The sequence below is a fragment of the Camelina sativa genome, chromosome 7 (assembly GCF_030686135.1).
Source record: "Camelina sativa cultivar CO46 ecotype springtype chromosome 7, ASM3068613v1".
NCBI lineage: Eukaryota > Viridiplantae > Streptophyta > Magnoliopsida > Brassicales > Brassicaceae > Camelina > Camelina sativa.
The window spans coordinates 10174072-10190450 of NC_141886.1; the positions used below are offsets into that span (position 1 = coordinate 10174072).

General features: G+C 38.2%; 1 protein-coding gene and 1 pseudogene across 2 annotated transcripts; both read left to right on the forward strand.

Moving 5' to 3' along the window:
- Positions 1–3981: 3981 nt before the first annotated feature.
- LOC104704507 (peroxidase 44-like) lies at positions 3982–5984 on the forward strand. The gene is made up of 4 exons (XM_087460208.1): positions 3982–4197; positions 4325–4761; positions 4975–4984; positions 5703–5984. Exons 1-4 carry the CDS (start codon positions 3982–3984, stop codon positions 5982–5984), a joined length of 945 nt encoding a protein of 314 aa, XP_087316334.1.
- A 5056-nt stretch (positions 5985–11040) lies between these two features.
- Positions 11041–14078, forward strand: LOC147941139 (defensin-like protein 206 pseudogene; annotated as a pseudogene). Its single transcript, XR_015561973.1, has 3 exons — positions 11041–13642; positions 13733–13925; positions 13975–14078. The product of XR_015561973.1 is annotated as a defensin-like protein 206 pseudogene (transcript).
- The last annotated feature ends 2301 nt before the right edge of the window (positions 14079–16379 follow it).

Consider the following 16379-nt stretch of genomic DNA (forward strand, 5'->3'; position numbering starts at 1 on the left):
CGTTAGTTCATAATGTCGCCACAATTGTGCATTGCAATATTTTTGATTACATTTTATTTTTCAGGTCTTTTTTTTTCTTATAAATAATCATACACTTAGCATAAATAATTAAACCAAAGAGAAGTTTTTCGCCTCTTTGTTGTTGTAACCACGATTATATGATCAACTACATATACAAAATTGATTACTTTCTTTCAAACTACGTAATCTTTTTAAAGAAATGGTTTTAATTTTTGTTTCCCAACAATATACCCAGAAACGATAAGAAGGTGATTCATTTAATACTTTAAGACAGTTATCTCTGCGTAAAACAATGTTCTTCACCTTTATATTTAAACAAAGTAGGACAGAAAAATTCTTAATACCAAGTATACTTGGGAGGCAAATAGATGTTGAGAACGATGTTAAAAATATGAGAAAGTGGTTTTTTTTTAATGACACTTAGTTAGTCTAGAAATCAAGGGAAACGAAGGATTTGGCGTGACAAGAAAATCTGTTGCCATCGTCTAATGGAAGTACAAAGTGGCCAAGATTCTTAGTACTTTATTGATGTAAACAACAATATTATTTTATTTTATGTGCAACAAACAATAATTATTTAAAACCAAAGGAAACATGGACATAATGAGTTACAACTTCAATGACCACATTCATTTTGGTTGATTATTATTTATAATGACCACAGATAAATATTTTAAAGGTTGACTAATGCGATAGGTAATGACCTATTTTGGAACTGATATTTTGAAAAGTTTGGGTATTTTTTGAAAACAATATAGTTTATGAGAATTCTATTTTTTTTTTATAATTTCAACTAAATTAAAGAAAAAGTAAATATTTAACGGAATTTTGGATATTCTGTCTAATTTTTTTTATCAATATTTGGGTCAAAACAAGCTAAAAATTCTTAGGGAATAGCCGAATCATTATATTCTTAGGGAGCGGGACTCAATCCCTGGTGAGATGGTTCTTTAAACACTTGGTCTTAATTACCACTAACCTCTAGATTAAAGTCACTTCACCCGTCTAAATTTCTTAACCAATCTTTATTAATAAACATTGTCTAAAAAGTAATCATTTAAAAGATAACGAAGTACTGATGGATACAAGACAAGATGAAATGGGACTATGATGGGATAGGATGGAACGTGTTTCACTTCACAAAGTAGATACGTTTAGGTTATATACACACAATAATCTAAACTAAAACCAAATTGAAGTTTGATATTTGAATTTAATACCAATATTGACAAAAAAATTAATTTTTGTATTTAAAATGATAATATTCTAACTCATTGTTACGAATTTAAACTTATATAAAAATATTTTGCCCCATGTAAATTGAATTTCGATATGTGGATTTAATACCAATATTGTACAAAAGTTTAATTTATGTATTTAAAATAATAAAATTCTAACTCATTTTTCCGAATTGAAAATTTATATAAAAGATTTTTTCCTCATGCTGTAGCAAAACATTATAATTTATAGAAAAACATTATAACTTTTTTTTGGGTAACTAACTAAATAAAATTAAATATTTAATAGAGAATTCAGGTATACCGTCTAAATTTCTTACCAAATATCTTATTATATAAAGTTTGATGTCAAAGTTACTCATTAATAAGATCGTGACACATGTCAATTCTATCATTCAGATGTTGACACATGTCAATTCTAAGTTTATTAAAATTTGAAAAAATAAAAATGTAAAAATTCAAAACCTACCATAAAAAGGTTCTATATAAAAGTAAAATAGAGAAAAGAAAACATAATTTTATTTAAAATCTTTTAAAGAAGAAAAACCTTTGTAAACTTCCAAATGTAAAACAAAATTTTTATTTTTAACAGTTTAAAATTTTTTAAAGGCAATTATAAGAAAATTATAAAATTTAAACAGTTTTAAAATTTAGAAAAAATAATTGTAAGGAAATTATATATTATATCATAAAATTCGAAATTATAATATTGTTTACTTATTGTAATGTTAAGTTACTAATTTTACAAGAAAAAGGATTCCTTTATATATAAGATAAAAAAATGATTGTCAAAATTATACATTAATTAATGTTTTTAAAAAAATGTAAATACTCACCTTTACATAAAGAAATAGATTGTTGAAGTAAAAAAAATAAAAAATAAACATAGATCATCTCATATATTTTTTCACCAATCAAATAATTTATTCAAAAAAACTGCTATTGTAATATATAAAATAGGAATATGTAAGATTAACATATTCATTTTTGTAACTATAAAATGTTCATAAAGACAATTTGTTGGTAGTAGTAAAGACTCAAGAGTATATTTTAACTGTAAAATATATTTTTGCGTACAAATACACTTTTAGTGTTAACGTAGATAGTAGATTTGTAAATGGATATATATTAGTGTATTATTGTAAAAAAAAGAAAACTATTTTCTATAACTAAATGTTTATCTCTTTCCTTACTTTTATACATTGTTTTTACTTACGAAAAAATAAATATCTATTCTTTGTTAAATTTAATTTAATTTTAATAACTTTGAATTCATCTACAACTATTTTCTTTAATTTTTTTTTTTTTTTTGAACAAAACAAACTTTTCATTAAACTTAAAGCCTCAAAAGAGGGATGTTCTTACAATTTAGAAGCAAAAGGTTACAAGAAATGTAAAGATAGAGACTACATGAGTCTTCCAACAAGATGCACACCCTTAAGGAATTTGCAAAGGGTGAAAGATCTTTTGAAGTCTTGTAGGATTCAAGTTTGAAGGCAAACTTCAGGAACTCCCTGCCCAACAGCTGGTCATACTTCGCTCTTACGATAGACGCATAGGAGCTATTAAAAGTGTGCTCCATGGAGGAGGCTAAGGGGTGAGATGGTTGTCGAGTGATCATGGTGATTGAAGAAGATGAAACCGGGAATCGTAATTGAAGGGTGACAAGCCGTAACAGAGCAGGTGGGTCACATGGAAATGGAGGTAAATGAAATCCACACAAAGCTTGCAATCAGTTTGGTCCTGGACTAGATCAACATACCCAAGTTTTCTATCTAAAGGCGGTAACAGAAACAGGGGGTCAAAGGGTTCAAGGGTAGGGTGCAGGCAAGCTGTCGGATCGGGTTCATAATTATGTCTACATAAAGCAAGCATCTGGACAGGGTTAAAAGACAGACCTCGACAAAATAATTGAAGAAGCAACTTTGGAGACACCGATGTTCTGCTACCGAGAGAAACTCGTCTTGACCAAGCAGAGATAATTGATGCGGCCATAGAGATGCCAAATAGATCTTGATTGGGTTCAGGGGTCGAGTGAGGTGGATAGGGGAAGCTGGTGAAAGCAAGGTAACCCCAACATCTTAACGGTGGGATCATAATGCCAAGCTTCACCAAGCAGTCTCCCTCGAAGAGAGAATCCCTGGGAGATCCAACTAAAGCGGTTTCCAAATAACTCTGATACCATTCTACCAATGATGGTGGCTTAAGGATCAGAAGTAGTCTTCGAACTAGTGATACCATTGAGCACACCAAGCGTTGAATAGGGAGGGAGAGAGTGGAGTTAATACCAAACCTGGATTCACACTGACCTCGACACAAAGGGTTTTCAAGTAAATTATAAGAAGCCAATATTCTGCTATCGAGGGAGCCTCGTCTTGACCAAGCAGTTAACATCGTGCAATAAATTAAAAGGAATATCTATTTACTTTTTCTTTTTTTTTTCAACCAAGCAATAAATTAAAAGGAATTTCTTGGTTAGTTGCCCAAGCTGGAGGGAAGGAGTTTACAAAAGAAACTTCAGAGATAAGAGAACGCGAAGCACGGGCAAGACAATCTACCTTCGTATTTGACGCACACGGGATCAAAGAGATGGAGAATACTGGGAAGGACTCCAGCAAGTTAAACTCATCTAGCAGGTTGGAGAAAGACGATCAATCTTAAGGGGACTGCACCATAGTGAGTAACTCAGCACAATCAGTCTCGAAACCTCAACAGAGACGAAATGAGGTCAATCCCAGCTTTGTTTGTACTTTTCTGTTTCCTTGTTCCCTCTGCTTTTGCGCAACGCCCATTTGAGCGAATCCGATTCGGGTTCTACCGCCGGTCATGCCCCCGCGCCGAATCAGTTGTTGCTAATGTTGTTGCCAAACATTTCCGTAGTGACAATACCGTTACTGCAGCATTAGTTCGCATGCAATTTCATGATTACTTTGTCAGGGTTCGTAATCTTCTCCTTGTCATGTGTATATATAGATATATATGCATATTGATATATAATGGTTAATGGACTCGCTAATATATCTTTACGTAACATTGATAAAGCAATATTTCGTACGGTTGTGAAGGGTTGTGATGCTTCTCTCTTGATTGACCCAACACCCGAAAGACAATCAGAGAAAAGTGCTGTACCAAATGCAAGCGTGAGAGGCTACGAGAATATTGATGAGGCTAAGAAGCTGCTCGAGGCTGCATGCCCCCGAACTGTTTCATGCGCAGACATTGTAACTCTCGCCACTAGAGACTCCGTGGCATTAGCTGGTGGTCCAAGATTTTTAGTACCAACAGGAAGACGTGATGGATTATTGTCAAACCCCGATGATGTAGAGTTGCCCGGACCAGCATTTCCAGTGGCCAATTCCATCGAATTATTTGCAGCTCATGATTTGAATACGGAAGACATGGTTACACTTATTGGTGGTGGCCACAGTGTTGGTGTCACGCATTGTAGCTTCATCCGAAATAGAATCAATGACCCTGCAATGAACAGGACATTGAATGCTAGGTACGTATATATATGAGCTATGATAAAATGATACATAACATTATATTTCAAAATATAAACTCTGTATTTTTTTCAAGAAGATTCATTATGCAAATTTGAACTTAAAGTAATGTTTACGACACTAACACACATTATTAAGCTACATGTCTTTATTGAAAATATATCGTATCAAATGAGCATCAATACATATGATACACTGATACATTTCTAAAGGTTGAGGGACATATTGTAGAATGTATATATGGAAAGGCTAGTATTATAAATGATAGATCCCTAATCTCTATTGTATCCCTACTATATAATGTACTCTCTATCTAATAAGAATTATTCAGCCTCATATCTTATATGGTATCAGAGCTGCGATCTCTCTACCTAAAAACCCTAAATTTTTCTGTCAACATGATGAATGTGACTAAGCTCACCAGCACCAACTTTTTGATGTGGAGTCGTCAAGTACGTGCGTTGCTCGATGGCTACGATCTCCTCGGCTACGTCGATGAAACTGTTGCTGTCCCTCCTCCCACTACCACCACTGCCGGTGTTACCTCTGAAAACCCAGATTATAAGATTTGGAAGCGATAAGATCGCTTGATTTACAGCGCACTTTTAGGTGCTATCTCTCTTTTTGTCCAACCTTTGCTCTCTAACACGAACACGTCTGCTGAGATCTGGCGTACGCTAACGTCGATCTATGCTGCTCCAAGTCGTGCTCATGTTCAACAGATACGACAGCAGATCAAGATCTGGACCAAGGGAGACAAGTCCGTTGAGACGTACTTTCAGGGTCTTACAACACGATTTGATCAGTTGGCTCACCTTGGCAACCCCATGCCGCATGAGGACCAGATTGAGCAAATCCTTGCCGGTCTCCCTGACGAGTACAGCCGTGTCGTCGATCAACTTGAAGGTCGTGATCGTTCTCCTACTCTCTTATCTTATACATATGTCGTGCTCCAAATGACCCATCAGTGTTCTTGGACCAAGGGACTCCATTTACAGTGGATAACGTGATCTTCATAGAGATTGAAGCGCAAAGAGGAATCCTAAAAATTGATCAAAACATGGGTCTCGACAATTCAACCCGTGAAACTGTGTCAACCTTTGCCTCAAACATTAAACTTTTTAGACGGAGATTTGCCAAAGCAATGGTCAAAATGGGTACCATAAGAGTTCTTACCGAACGTCTTGGAGAGATCAGGAGAAACTGCAGAGTCTTCAACTAACGAATCCTATGATTTGTTATTTTTTTTTGTTTTTCTTTTTTTTGTTTTTTTTTTTGTCAAGAAATAATAAATCGGAAAGTGTGCTTTTGCCGGTATCATGTTAATTAGATTGATTCGTGTGTTTTTATTAATATTAATTAGATTGATTTGTTATTTTTTTTTGTTTTTCAGTTTTTTGGTGCTTACTCTTTTCTTCATCCACATCTGAAAGTAGTAACGTGTGTCGAAAGAAAAGAGAGTAGAAGAATGAATTGTACGATGGTTGATAACCAAATCTACAAGACGTTCCTTTTTTATAAGTTTCTATCCGCAATATTAAGATGAGAACGTACGGTAGGTTTTGTATATGTTGGTTACTTGGTTTGGCTGTATGGAACTTTCTTGTTGAATAAACAGGATGGTAAGTGCATGCCTAGTTTCTGGCTGTTCTATGAAGAAAACTAGTCTTTGCTTTCCATACCGTCTCGATCCTCAGTTCATTAGCCTACGCTTCATGTCTTGATCAAATTTGAGCTACCCTCCATCTAGATCCTTGATTGCGTGAGCGTTTTTGGGAGAGCTGTGTGAATTTTGTAGGGAAATAATATAATTTGCGATATAGAGGGACCATTCATGAGTACTGCGATAGTGCGATTAGTTTGATATTTGGGGTGACAGAAAACTCTTACAGGGGATAATAGTTTGCGGAAGGAAGTAGAGTATCTCGGTCCGAATAAAACGTTTGAAGTTATGGAGTCTGCATGAGATAATGAGTATAAAATTGAAGGGGATAAGCGGACATAGAATTTGGGAGGCCATGTTGTCTCGCCGGTTCAACACCTATGATCAGTTCGTTTGCTAGGAAAATGGTGAGCCAAGGCGGAAAAGATAAGGAAACTCTGTATGCCTAGCTAATGGACTGATCATGAGTGTAAGACGTTAACAAGTGCAGAGATGGTGGAAAGAAAAGCTAAAGATCTATATCTGAATTGTGATAAGAATCTTTAGAGGCGTACACAAATTTGAATCTTGATGAAAAACTCCAGTCAAGGAGGGGATTAATAATACATATCCTGGAAATATTGAATCTATTATCTATGTATAAACTGACTCAATGAAACCACTACTATTCATTAAAGGCAATTTACTTTACAAGCAAAAGTTTTAAAAACAAATAAATCCAAATAAGTTGTTAAAGCTTATTCCAAATATATATATATATATATAACTAAATTATGTTTTAGAGCTATAATTTGAATCCGCTTCAATTCAGTGCATTCTAAGACCTTGATTGGTAGCGGTTGTTACTTTTGGCTATAGAGACTTTGACTTTAAAATTTTAGCTGTAGAAAATTTGGTTGTAAATGTTTTGACTGTAAAAACTTTAACTGTTAAAATCTAATTGTTTACCCACAACTTTTAGGGTTTAACTGGACAGGTCTGTGGGCTTCATCCCTAATTGTCTTATAGAACAATCCCACATTCAAAAAAAAAAGAGACTAGCATTACTAATAGTGCAGTAAAGCACATAATACACTCACACAGGTCGCCCTCATTTTTCTCTCAAAACCGGAGTTGTGGGAGGGTGTAGATCTTAGTCTTGCCTCTTAGTTTTTGTTCTCTTTGTTCTGTTTCGGTGTTGAAGCAGTCTTGTTGTCAGATTCCCATGTGAAGCAAAGATCGATTGAAGGAGGAGAAGCCATCAGCGGTGAGTTTTGGTTGTAGAAGAGACAGATCCATTTGCTAACAGGTTAGTCTAGGTTGTGGCTCAGTTCGGGTGGTGCTCTCGTGCTGGTGGCTTGAAGGAGACGATCGCGGGTCGTTTTCATGGACTGGTATTGTATCTCTCTCGTCTCTCTCTTCTTTGGATTGCGGATTTTTCATCAAGGCTGTGTTGGTTTTAGTGTCGTTATGGCTTCAACCGAGGGTTTTAGTTTTCTTTGAGATGTGGTTTGTGTTTTCTTCGCAAATCTGCATTCTCTAGTTAAGGGTTTGATTTGGTTCTTAGTTCTTCTGGTAGTTTGGGTCTGTTGGTTTGTTTGTGTTGGCAATGCGAGCTAGGTATCGTTCCTTGTGTTGGTCATTCGGATGTTTTTTTTGTTGCTAATCATCTACTAGCTCTCCTCTGTGGCTTTTTGGAGTTTTGGAGTTGAGTTCTAGACAATAGCAGTGGATTAGTCATTCAGCTCTTCTCTTGCGAGGAGGTTACCAGTTTTGGGTTTGTAGATGGCTGAAGCTGGGTTTGACGAGGGTCCGCATGTAAGAGCTGCTGGTCTTCCTTGACTTGTCTCAGGTCGATTCGCAAGGTTTTTCTTTGCTCCTAGTTTGGTTCGCCCTCCATGGGGTTCTGGTTTGTTGTGGTGGTTGTGCTTTATGTTTCTCGGAGGTCGATCAAGTGACTTCGTCGGGCTTCTGCTTATAGGCCCGTTTAGCTTGCCCAAATGGGGTCCCCCGGTTCAGTTGATGTGCAAAATTACTCGGTTTACCTTCGGTTTAGGTCGGTATGTCGTGGGTGTCGTGGGTGCTAAATTCAGCACCAACAATTAGTCCCCCCCTAGTTCGGTAGATTCGATTATCCATTCGAGTTTCCGAACTATAGGAAAAAATATTCGATCTAAACTTTAGGAAAACTGAATTCCGAGCACACGAACTGATGTGAGTGCAGGTCGCGATCGTTTACGGAGTCGCTCGGGAAGGATCTAGAAAAGTTCAAAACGCAAAGCTTAAAGAAAAAGACAAAATAGGCCACATCCTTAGGCTGGGTAAGGACGAAGGCCGTACGGACGGTCTCGCCGATGGTTGCCTTGGCTGAGTCGATCTCTCGATCTTCTTGGACGAATGCTTGGACGAAGTGGTTGATCTTGTGTCTTGAAGTCCTGGATGAGCTCTTGGTCCGAGTTGTCTCGCAGGTGATATGAGTGTCTGAGAGGTGTCCGGGTCCGGCTCGAGCGTTCCTGGACGCGTGTCCGATCCCGTGCTCACATCACGCACCGTTGCAGTTGCTAATCCAAGTTGAGACGTGTCGTAGATCATAATGACTTTTGTAAGTTGGTTGCTCTCTTCATTGCTGACCAGCTAGCTCGCAATTCCGGAAGAGGAAGCTCAGTCTTTGTAGGCTATTAGGTTTGTGATCTCCGAACTGAAGGATGATTCCGATCGGGATGATAATTGACCACTTTGAGGAGAGCGAGATAATGGGCTTGGATTATTCCCCTTTTGCGGTTTGATGCGAGTCAAGCATCTGGCCAGGATGTTGAAAGATTTAAACAGAACGGAAGCTATTTGATGATGAACTGAAATCGAAGCTATCTGCAGGCAAGCTGAAACTGAAGTTGTCTGATGACGAACTGAAACTAAATTATCTGAAGACAAGCTGAAGCTGAAGCTGTCTGAGGTTGACCTGAAAGTGAGGTGTCTGAGGACGACTTGAAACTGAAGTTGTCCGAAGAGGAACTGAAAAGTTGTCTGAAGGACGAACTGAGAAGTTGTCTAAAGACGAACTGAAAAGTTGTCCGAAGACGAACTGAAAAGTTGTCTGAAGACGAACTGAGAAGTTGTCGGAAGACGAACTGAGAAGTTGTCCGAAGACGAACTGAGAAGTTGTATGAAGGACGAACTGAGAAGTTTTCCGAAGACGAACTAAGAAGTTGTCTGAAGGATAAACTGAAACTCAAGTTGTCCAAAGACGAACTGAGAAGTTGTCTGAAGGACGAATTGAGAAGTTTTCCGAAGACGAACTGAGAAGTTGTCTGAAAGATGAACTGAAACTCAAGTTGTCAAAAGACGAACTGAAAATTTTTGTGTTTAAAGGAATGTTCGTCCTTGATTTGCGAGCATGGAGCTCGGCTTTTAGCACTAATGAGTTTGGAGTCCCGAACTGAGTTTATACGAGGCATGGCGATTTGAGCCAAAGAATTTTAAGCTATTAATAAAATTTTCATGTTTGGACAAGTTGCTCTTGCAAGAAGTAAATTTTTAACTCTATTTGGAACTTTACACGAAGTGGGACGTCTCCCGGCTTACACCGAGTAATCCTTATTAGGTAATTCAACCGAAGCGCAAAGATGCTTTAGCGGAGGGCGAAGTACGGGACTTCGGCTTACCTCCTTTGCTCCAGTTCGGAAGTCGGACGGTGAAAAAAAGACTCTGAGTTCGTCTTACATTTCCGTTCGAACCGGAACTTGTGAAACAATTCAAAAGAATTTTCTGGGTTCGGCTTATCTCTCGTCGGAGAGTTACTGCGTAACAACGCAAGTCATCATCTGGCCAGGATGTCGATAAATCAGTTCGGCTTCGAACTTGATACACATTCGTGTATATGTACGTAGTAGTAGTTTTTTTCTTTTTTTTTTTGCGTGTAACCGCAACATTTAATGCTGACACGGTTTCGCAGCGCAATCGGATTGTCCTCTGCGAATGTGCTCTTACAATATGATTGGTGTAAAAAATATTGGGACTCAGCGGTTATCTCCCCCCCCCCCCTTCAACATAAATAGGATGGGAAGGGATATGCTGAGCATCTCACATCCAATTCATAGAAAAAAACACAATATGCTAATAACAACCCGATCTGCGTGGTTGAAGTGTGCCCGAGAGCTAATCGCCGCTGGAGTCAGTTAGGAAATCTAAATTACTTCTCAGTGCCAGGTCGTCCGGAAACTCAAGTTGTCTGAAGGATGAGCTGAAACTCAAGTTGTCTAAAGGACGAACTGAAAAGTTGTCTGAAGACGAACGGAAACTCATCCGAAGACAAACTGAAGAGTTTTCCAAAGACGAACTGAGAAGTTCTCTGAATGACGAGCTGAACATGTCCGTCTAAAAGAATGTTCATCCTTGACTTGCGAGCGTGGATCCCGGCTTTTTGCAGTAATGAGTTTGGAGTCCCAAACTGAGTTTATACGAGGCATGGCTCGGTTTTTTTTTTTTTTTTTGCGAGGCACGGCTTGGCTTTTTTTTTCTTTTTTTTAGGAACTAATGAGTCTGGATTTTCGATCTGATCAGATACGACATCATGTTGAAGAGATCCCTTACAATAACGATTCATGCATAAAAAATCAAGAAATCCAAGGCATGTGGTAAAGAGGATAGCAAATCAAATGCATATGATCAAGTGATAATGATCTCCAAGTTCATCCGTTTTGATTATTCTATATAGCATGAGTATATCTAGCGTGAGGTGATTCTATAGTGATAATGATCTCCAATTTCATCCGTTAACATATATGAATGTATAGAAAACTTATTTCGATGAATGTGTTGGATAGAATGTGTCTGCTTCAGAAACACGGTGATATCTTTTGGTAGGAATACCCAATCGACATGAAATTGGTCTTCTTAGAAATATGAGAGTCCGGGCTTCAATTTGATATGTCGATCGTCGTCTGGTTCTTTATTGAATGACTGGAAATTGCTTTCAAATTCGGTTCTTTTAACAGGTCGGATTTGTGATTTGGAGTTTTAACGGATTATCTCAGGCTTAGAGAAATCGATGATAAATTTCTGAAGACAGCTCAGATTGAGACAAGGTAGATCTCGTTAAAACGACAGGCCTCAGGGCTTCAGATTGATATGTTGTACGGCGTCTGGTTCTTTCTATAACGCCAGAAAAGTGCCTTCAAAGTTTGATTTTCTTGACAGATCAAATCAACGATTTAGGGTTTTGACAGATCGCACCAGTCGAGGAAAATCTGTGATAAGTTTCTTGAAACAGCTCGGATTGAGTCGAGGTCGGTCTTGTTAGGAACATAAGCCTCGGGGCTTTAGATGGATATATAATATGGCACCTGGTTCTCCCTAGATCGATGGGTAACGTCGTTAACAGTAGGAGGTCGGTTAAGCAATATAGAGTTCTGTCAGATTACACCAGTTGAGGCAAATTGGTGATAAGTTTCTTGAAGCAGATCGGGTTGAGGCGAAGTCGGTCGTGTAAGAGAGATGAGACTCGGGGCTTCAAATTGATATGCAGATTTATTATATATTTTATTTGGATCGTTGGGAATATAGTCATCATGTAAGACGATCTGACAATTGCGGACAGGCCGCATCTGCTCAAGCAAATTGGTCATAAGTTGAGATACAGAGCACTAATTGAGGCGTGGTCAATCTTGTTAGAAAGCTAAGCCTCGAGGCTTAAGTTTCATATGAATATTGATTTTTTGTTCCTTCTAGATCGGCGGCAAACTACTCTCCAAGTCGTGACGGCGAGCTGATAGCTAGGGTTTTGAACAAGATGTGCCAGTTCGGAAATAGGGTGATAACTTTCGATAGACACTTCGGAATTGGTTGAGGTTGCCTTCTTCGAAATTTTGACTCTAAGACCTATCTGTGGATGGGTTGTGCGTAATCTTGGTCATAATACTTTGTCAGGAAAACGATCCCAAAGCTGACTGGTGCGATAGAGACAGATCTTTGTTTTAACAGATTGTGTTTGCTGCAGGGAAATAGCAATAACTCTCGGTAGACAAGTCCGATCAACATGAAACCCGATTCTATGGAAAGATTATTCTTTGGGAAATCCATAGGTAGGTTATTCATAGACTAGTTCGGCGGAGTCGGCTGGTAAATCGGCCCCGAGATTGACTGGTCAGGACCCGACAGATCTATATTAGTTTCGATAGATAGAATATGCGGTAGTGAGAAGGCGATATCTCTCTGAAGAAAACTCCGATTGAAACGAAATTGAGTTCTATGGAAAGCTTATTGTCAGGGCAATCCATAGATAGGTTATTCACGACAGCCGAGAAATCGATCCCGAGGCTGGCTGGTCGAAAACAGACGGATCTTTATTTGAGGATAGAGTATGTTGCAGAGAAACTGCGATATCTCTAAGAGGAAAGCTCGGATTAAAACGAAATTTGGTTCCACGGAAAGCTACTGTTTGGGGAAATCCGTAAATAGATTACGCGTCTTCCGGTTCGTCAGGAGCTGCCGGGAATTTGCCTTGCAAGGTGACAGTTCGGACAGTTGAACTTGATCTTCTGGTTTGTTTTGGCTTTGGTGGTAGAGAGAAAAAACGTAGAACTCTTGTGTAAGTTTCCCCACAGACGGCGCCAATTGTTGAATCAATGATTCACAATGAATTTGTTTGAGTGGAGAACAAATTCACTTAAGATCTCTCTTTCTAAAAATTGGATTAAAGCTAGAAAATAAAGAGGGGTTATGATCTTTTCAGGAAGAAGTTAGGGTTTCGCTCAAGAACAAGTAAAAAGTAGGGTTTTTGTATTAATTGATGGATGTCTTACAAGGAGAGGGTACCTCTCTATTTATATGAATGCATTGATTACAAAATAAGTCTATTTTCCTTAAATCTCGAATCTTCAAATATGGTAAATTTCCTCTTCTGATCCGGCTTAGGGATGGTCTCGGAGGTCGCTCAAGTGGCTTTGTCGGGCTTCTGCTTATAGGCCCGTTTAGCTTGCCCAAAAGGGGGTCCCCCGGTTCAGTTGATGTGTAAAATTACTCGGTTTACCTTCGGTTTAGGTCGGTATGTCGTGGGTGCTAAACAGCACCAACAGATCAGCAAACATATGGATTGTCTCATGCACCAACGTTAAAGTCTTTTTTTTTAAAGAATAAGTTGCGTTTAAGAGAAAGCAAAGCAAAACCAAAAGATATGGCAAAGAACATCAATTCAGTCAGCTTCACCGTTCTCTTGTTTGTCTTTTTCATGGCTACCACTGGTAATAATTTTGGATGTTTTCTACTATGCTTCACAGTTTTTTTTGTTAATTATCTTGTGATAACGATCACGTTAATATGTTAACATGCAGAAATCCTGAGGAGCGATGCTGCAGCACCTGGATGCTTCACGTTCCTAGAGGAGTGCGGCCCAGCCCCATTCCTTGGTACGAATGTTGATTGCTCTATATGTTGCAGACGCACATACAAAGGTCAAAAAGTATGTAAAGGGGTTGTTGAGGGAAGCGACAAACACTGCCATTGCTACCAAAGAAGAAAAGAAGAGTGACCGGTGTTTCGTTGATTTTAATGTGTGTTTACGTTGATGTACAAGTTTCTTTTGTTTACAAATAAAACATCAATGGAAAAGTTTCTCTCTACTTGCCCCTAAGTGCGAAATTGATGTTGTGTGTACTCTTGTTTTATTCTCAATACTAAATTGATTTTTGCGTGTTCTTCATTTCATTCCCGCCTACATTTCAAGATCAGTTTTTTTTTAATTCAAGATTCTTATTAAGTTAAAACTCACAAATCCCTTACATTCTTGACTAAGGTTTTATTTTTTTTTTCATCTTTTTCTCGTTTTGGACCTTTTAGAGCATCTCCAATGGTTCTCTATTTTTGCCTCTATAATAGAGAAACTCTATAATAGAGGTGAGTTTTACTCCAACCCACCTCTATTCTCACCTCTAAAATAGAGATTGCTATTTTTTCTTCTATTTATAGAGGACTCCTTTTTTTTTTTACAAAGGTTCCTCTATAAATAGAGGAAAAAATAGGAATCTCTATTTTAGAGGTGAGAATAGAGATGGATTGGAGTAAAACTCACCTCTATTATAGAGTTTCTCTATTATAGAGGAAAAAATAGGGAAAACCATTGGAGATGGTTTTATCACAATCTAGCTCCGCCAAGCAATTGTATTGAAAACCGTCTTTACGGTAGATAGTTTTCCATTTCTTTTCTTAGCTTGCGTCATTATTAGAAATATTTCCTCCAATCATGTTATGATGATTAATTTTTTTTTGTATGAATGTAAAATTATAGTCAACAAAAAAAGACTGTTTTACAATAAATGCAGCTTCAAATTAAGGAGTAAAGTAGAATAGATAATAATACTAGCTAGTAGCTATGAGTTTGGAACCAAAAAAAGAAGGCCTTTCGCATAAGCCGGTATGCTTGTCATGGTATTTAAACGGTTCCGAGCATGTCAATCATGCCAATGAGAACTCGGGGTGGTGTCGCAGTGTCACCATGACGCCGGCGATTCCGTTCGGTCCAAAGACTACGGAGTGTGAGCTGAAAGATGTACCATAACACGAAGTTGGGTAGACGAGCGTCTGTGTTAACAAGTCTGGGTAAGAGGGTGCCCCGACTTGTTGTGAACCTGCTACCTAGAATCTTCCCAGTGAGAGCTGACCAAACTTGGGAGGAGTATGGACAGGAGAAGAACAAGTGGTTGCGTGATTCGATGGCCGCCTCATAGAGCACACAGTTTCCGTTTGCAGAGCCATTTCATTATAACATCATGTCCCCCATTGCTAAACGGTTTCGCATAGCGAGCCAAGTGATGAAAGAGTATTTAGGGGTAGAGAATTTAAACCAGACAGCCTTATACCACTCATAGACCGGGAGTGTCTGCCTTACCAAATGCCAAGTATCATGAGAAGTAAATTTAGACCTAAAACACCAGTTTTCGTTTTCCGGAGAGAGACATCATTACCAGAAGTTAGTCGAAGGGATTCCATCGCATCCTCAATCTGAATAAGAGTAGGAACTCGATGTCCACGTCGACAATGTGTGGAGAGGGCTGCAGTGACAGTACAATGGAGAGATATACCCATATCGATGGTACCACAAGGCCTTAAAAGATCGATGAGCCTCCCAAGGGGGGGGACCAGATATCATACCAGAAAAAAGTATCAGTTCCAGAACACACTTCCTTTCTGTGCAAAAACATGGCCTTGTCTCTATATTTCAAGAGTTTACGCCACATCCATGAGCATGAGTATGTCTTTTCCTTAACTGACCACAAAGCTTTACCCCGAAGCAAAGTAGTGTGAGACCAATTAACCCACAAGAGTCTTTAGCCGAGAGCAGCCGCCAAATAAGTTTTAAAATACTAACAGTGTTTGATTCCGAGAGCAACCGAATGCCTAAGCCACCTTCCTTTCTTGGCTTACAAACTTCAGACCAAGCAACCTTAGCTTTCCTAGTATTCAGATCTGGACCCAACCATAGGAAAGCCGAGAAGAGACTTTCAATCTAAGTAATACAATGAATAGTTTACAATCATGATGAATAGTTTTCGAAAACAATGATTCCATGATGCATCTCTGCCCGCAATATACGGATCTATGATGGGATATTTTGCGTGTAAAATATCGGATGAACATGCGCTCCCCGAACTACACCAGATCACAATGGATGAACCTTCATATAGTACACTGATACCTCCAATATACTTTGTCTTAATAATCTGCATAAAAACTACATTTTACTGTTTTAAATTTTTATTAGTGTTTGAGTTCCATTTATATTTTCTAATCTTACTGACTTAGAAGAATTACCCAAGTAAAGTGCGACATAAGAGTAATCCACACGACGATGCTCTTCAATAAGGTGTTTGGGTCACCAAAACTGAAAATCAACAAGTTTGTTATCTCCTTCTACTAAGTTCATCAGCTCCAAATGGGTATTTGTAATTCCTGCAACTATATTTGTGTAAACGGTATAATGCC

Coding starts and splice junctions, on each gene's coding strand:
- LOC104704507 (XM_087460208.1), top strand. CDS start 3,982: ATGAGGTCAATCCCAGCTTTGTTTGTACTTTTCTGTTTCCTTGTTCCC. Junction 4,198..4,324: donor TTCATGATTACTTTGTCAGG/GTTCGTAATCTT, acceptor ACGGTTGTGAAG/GGTTGTGATGCTTCTCTCTT.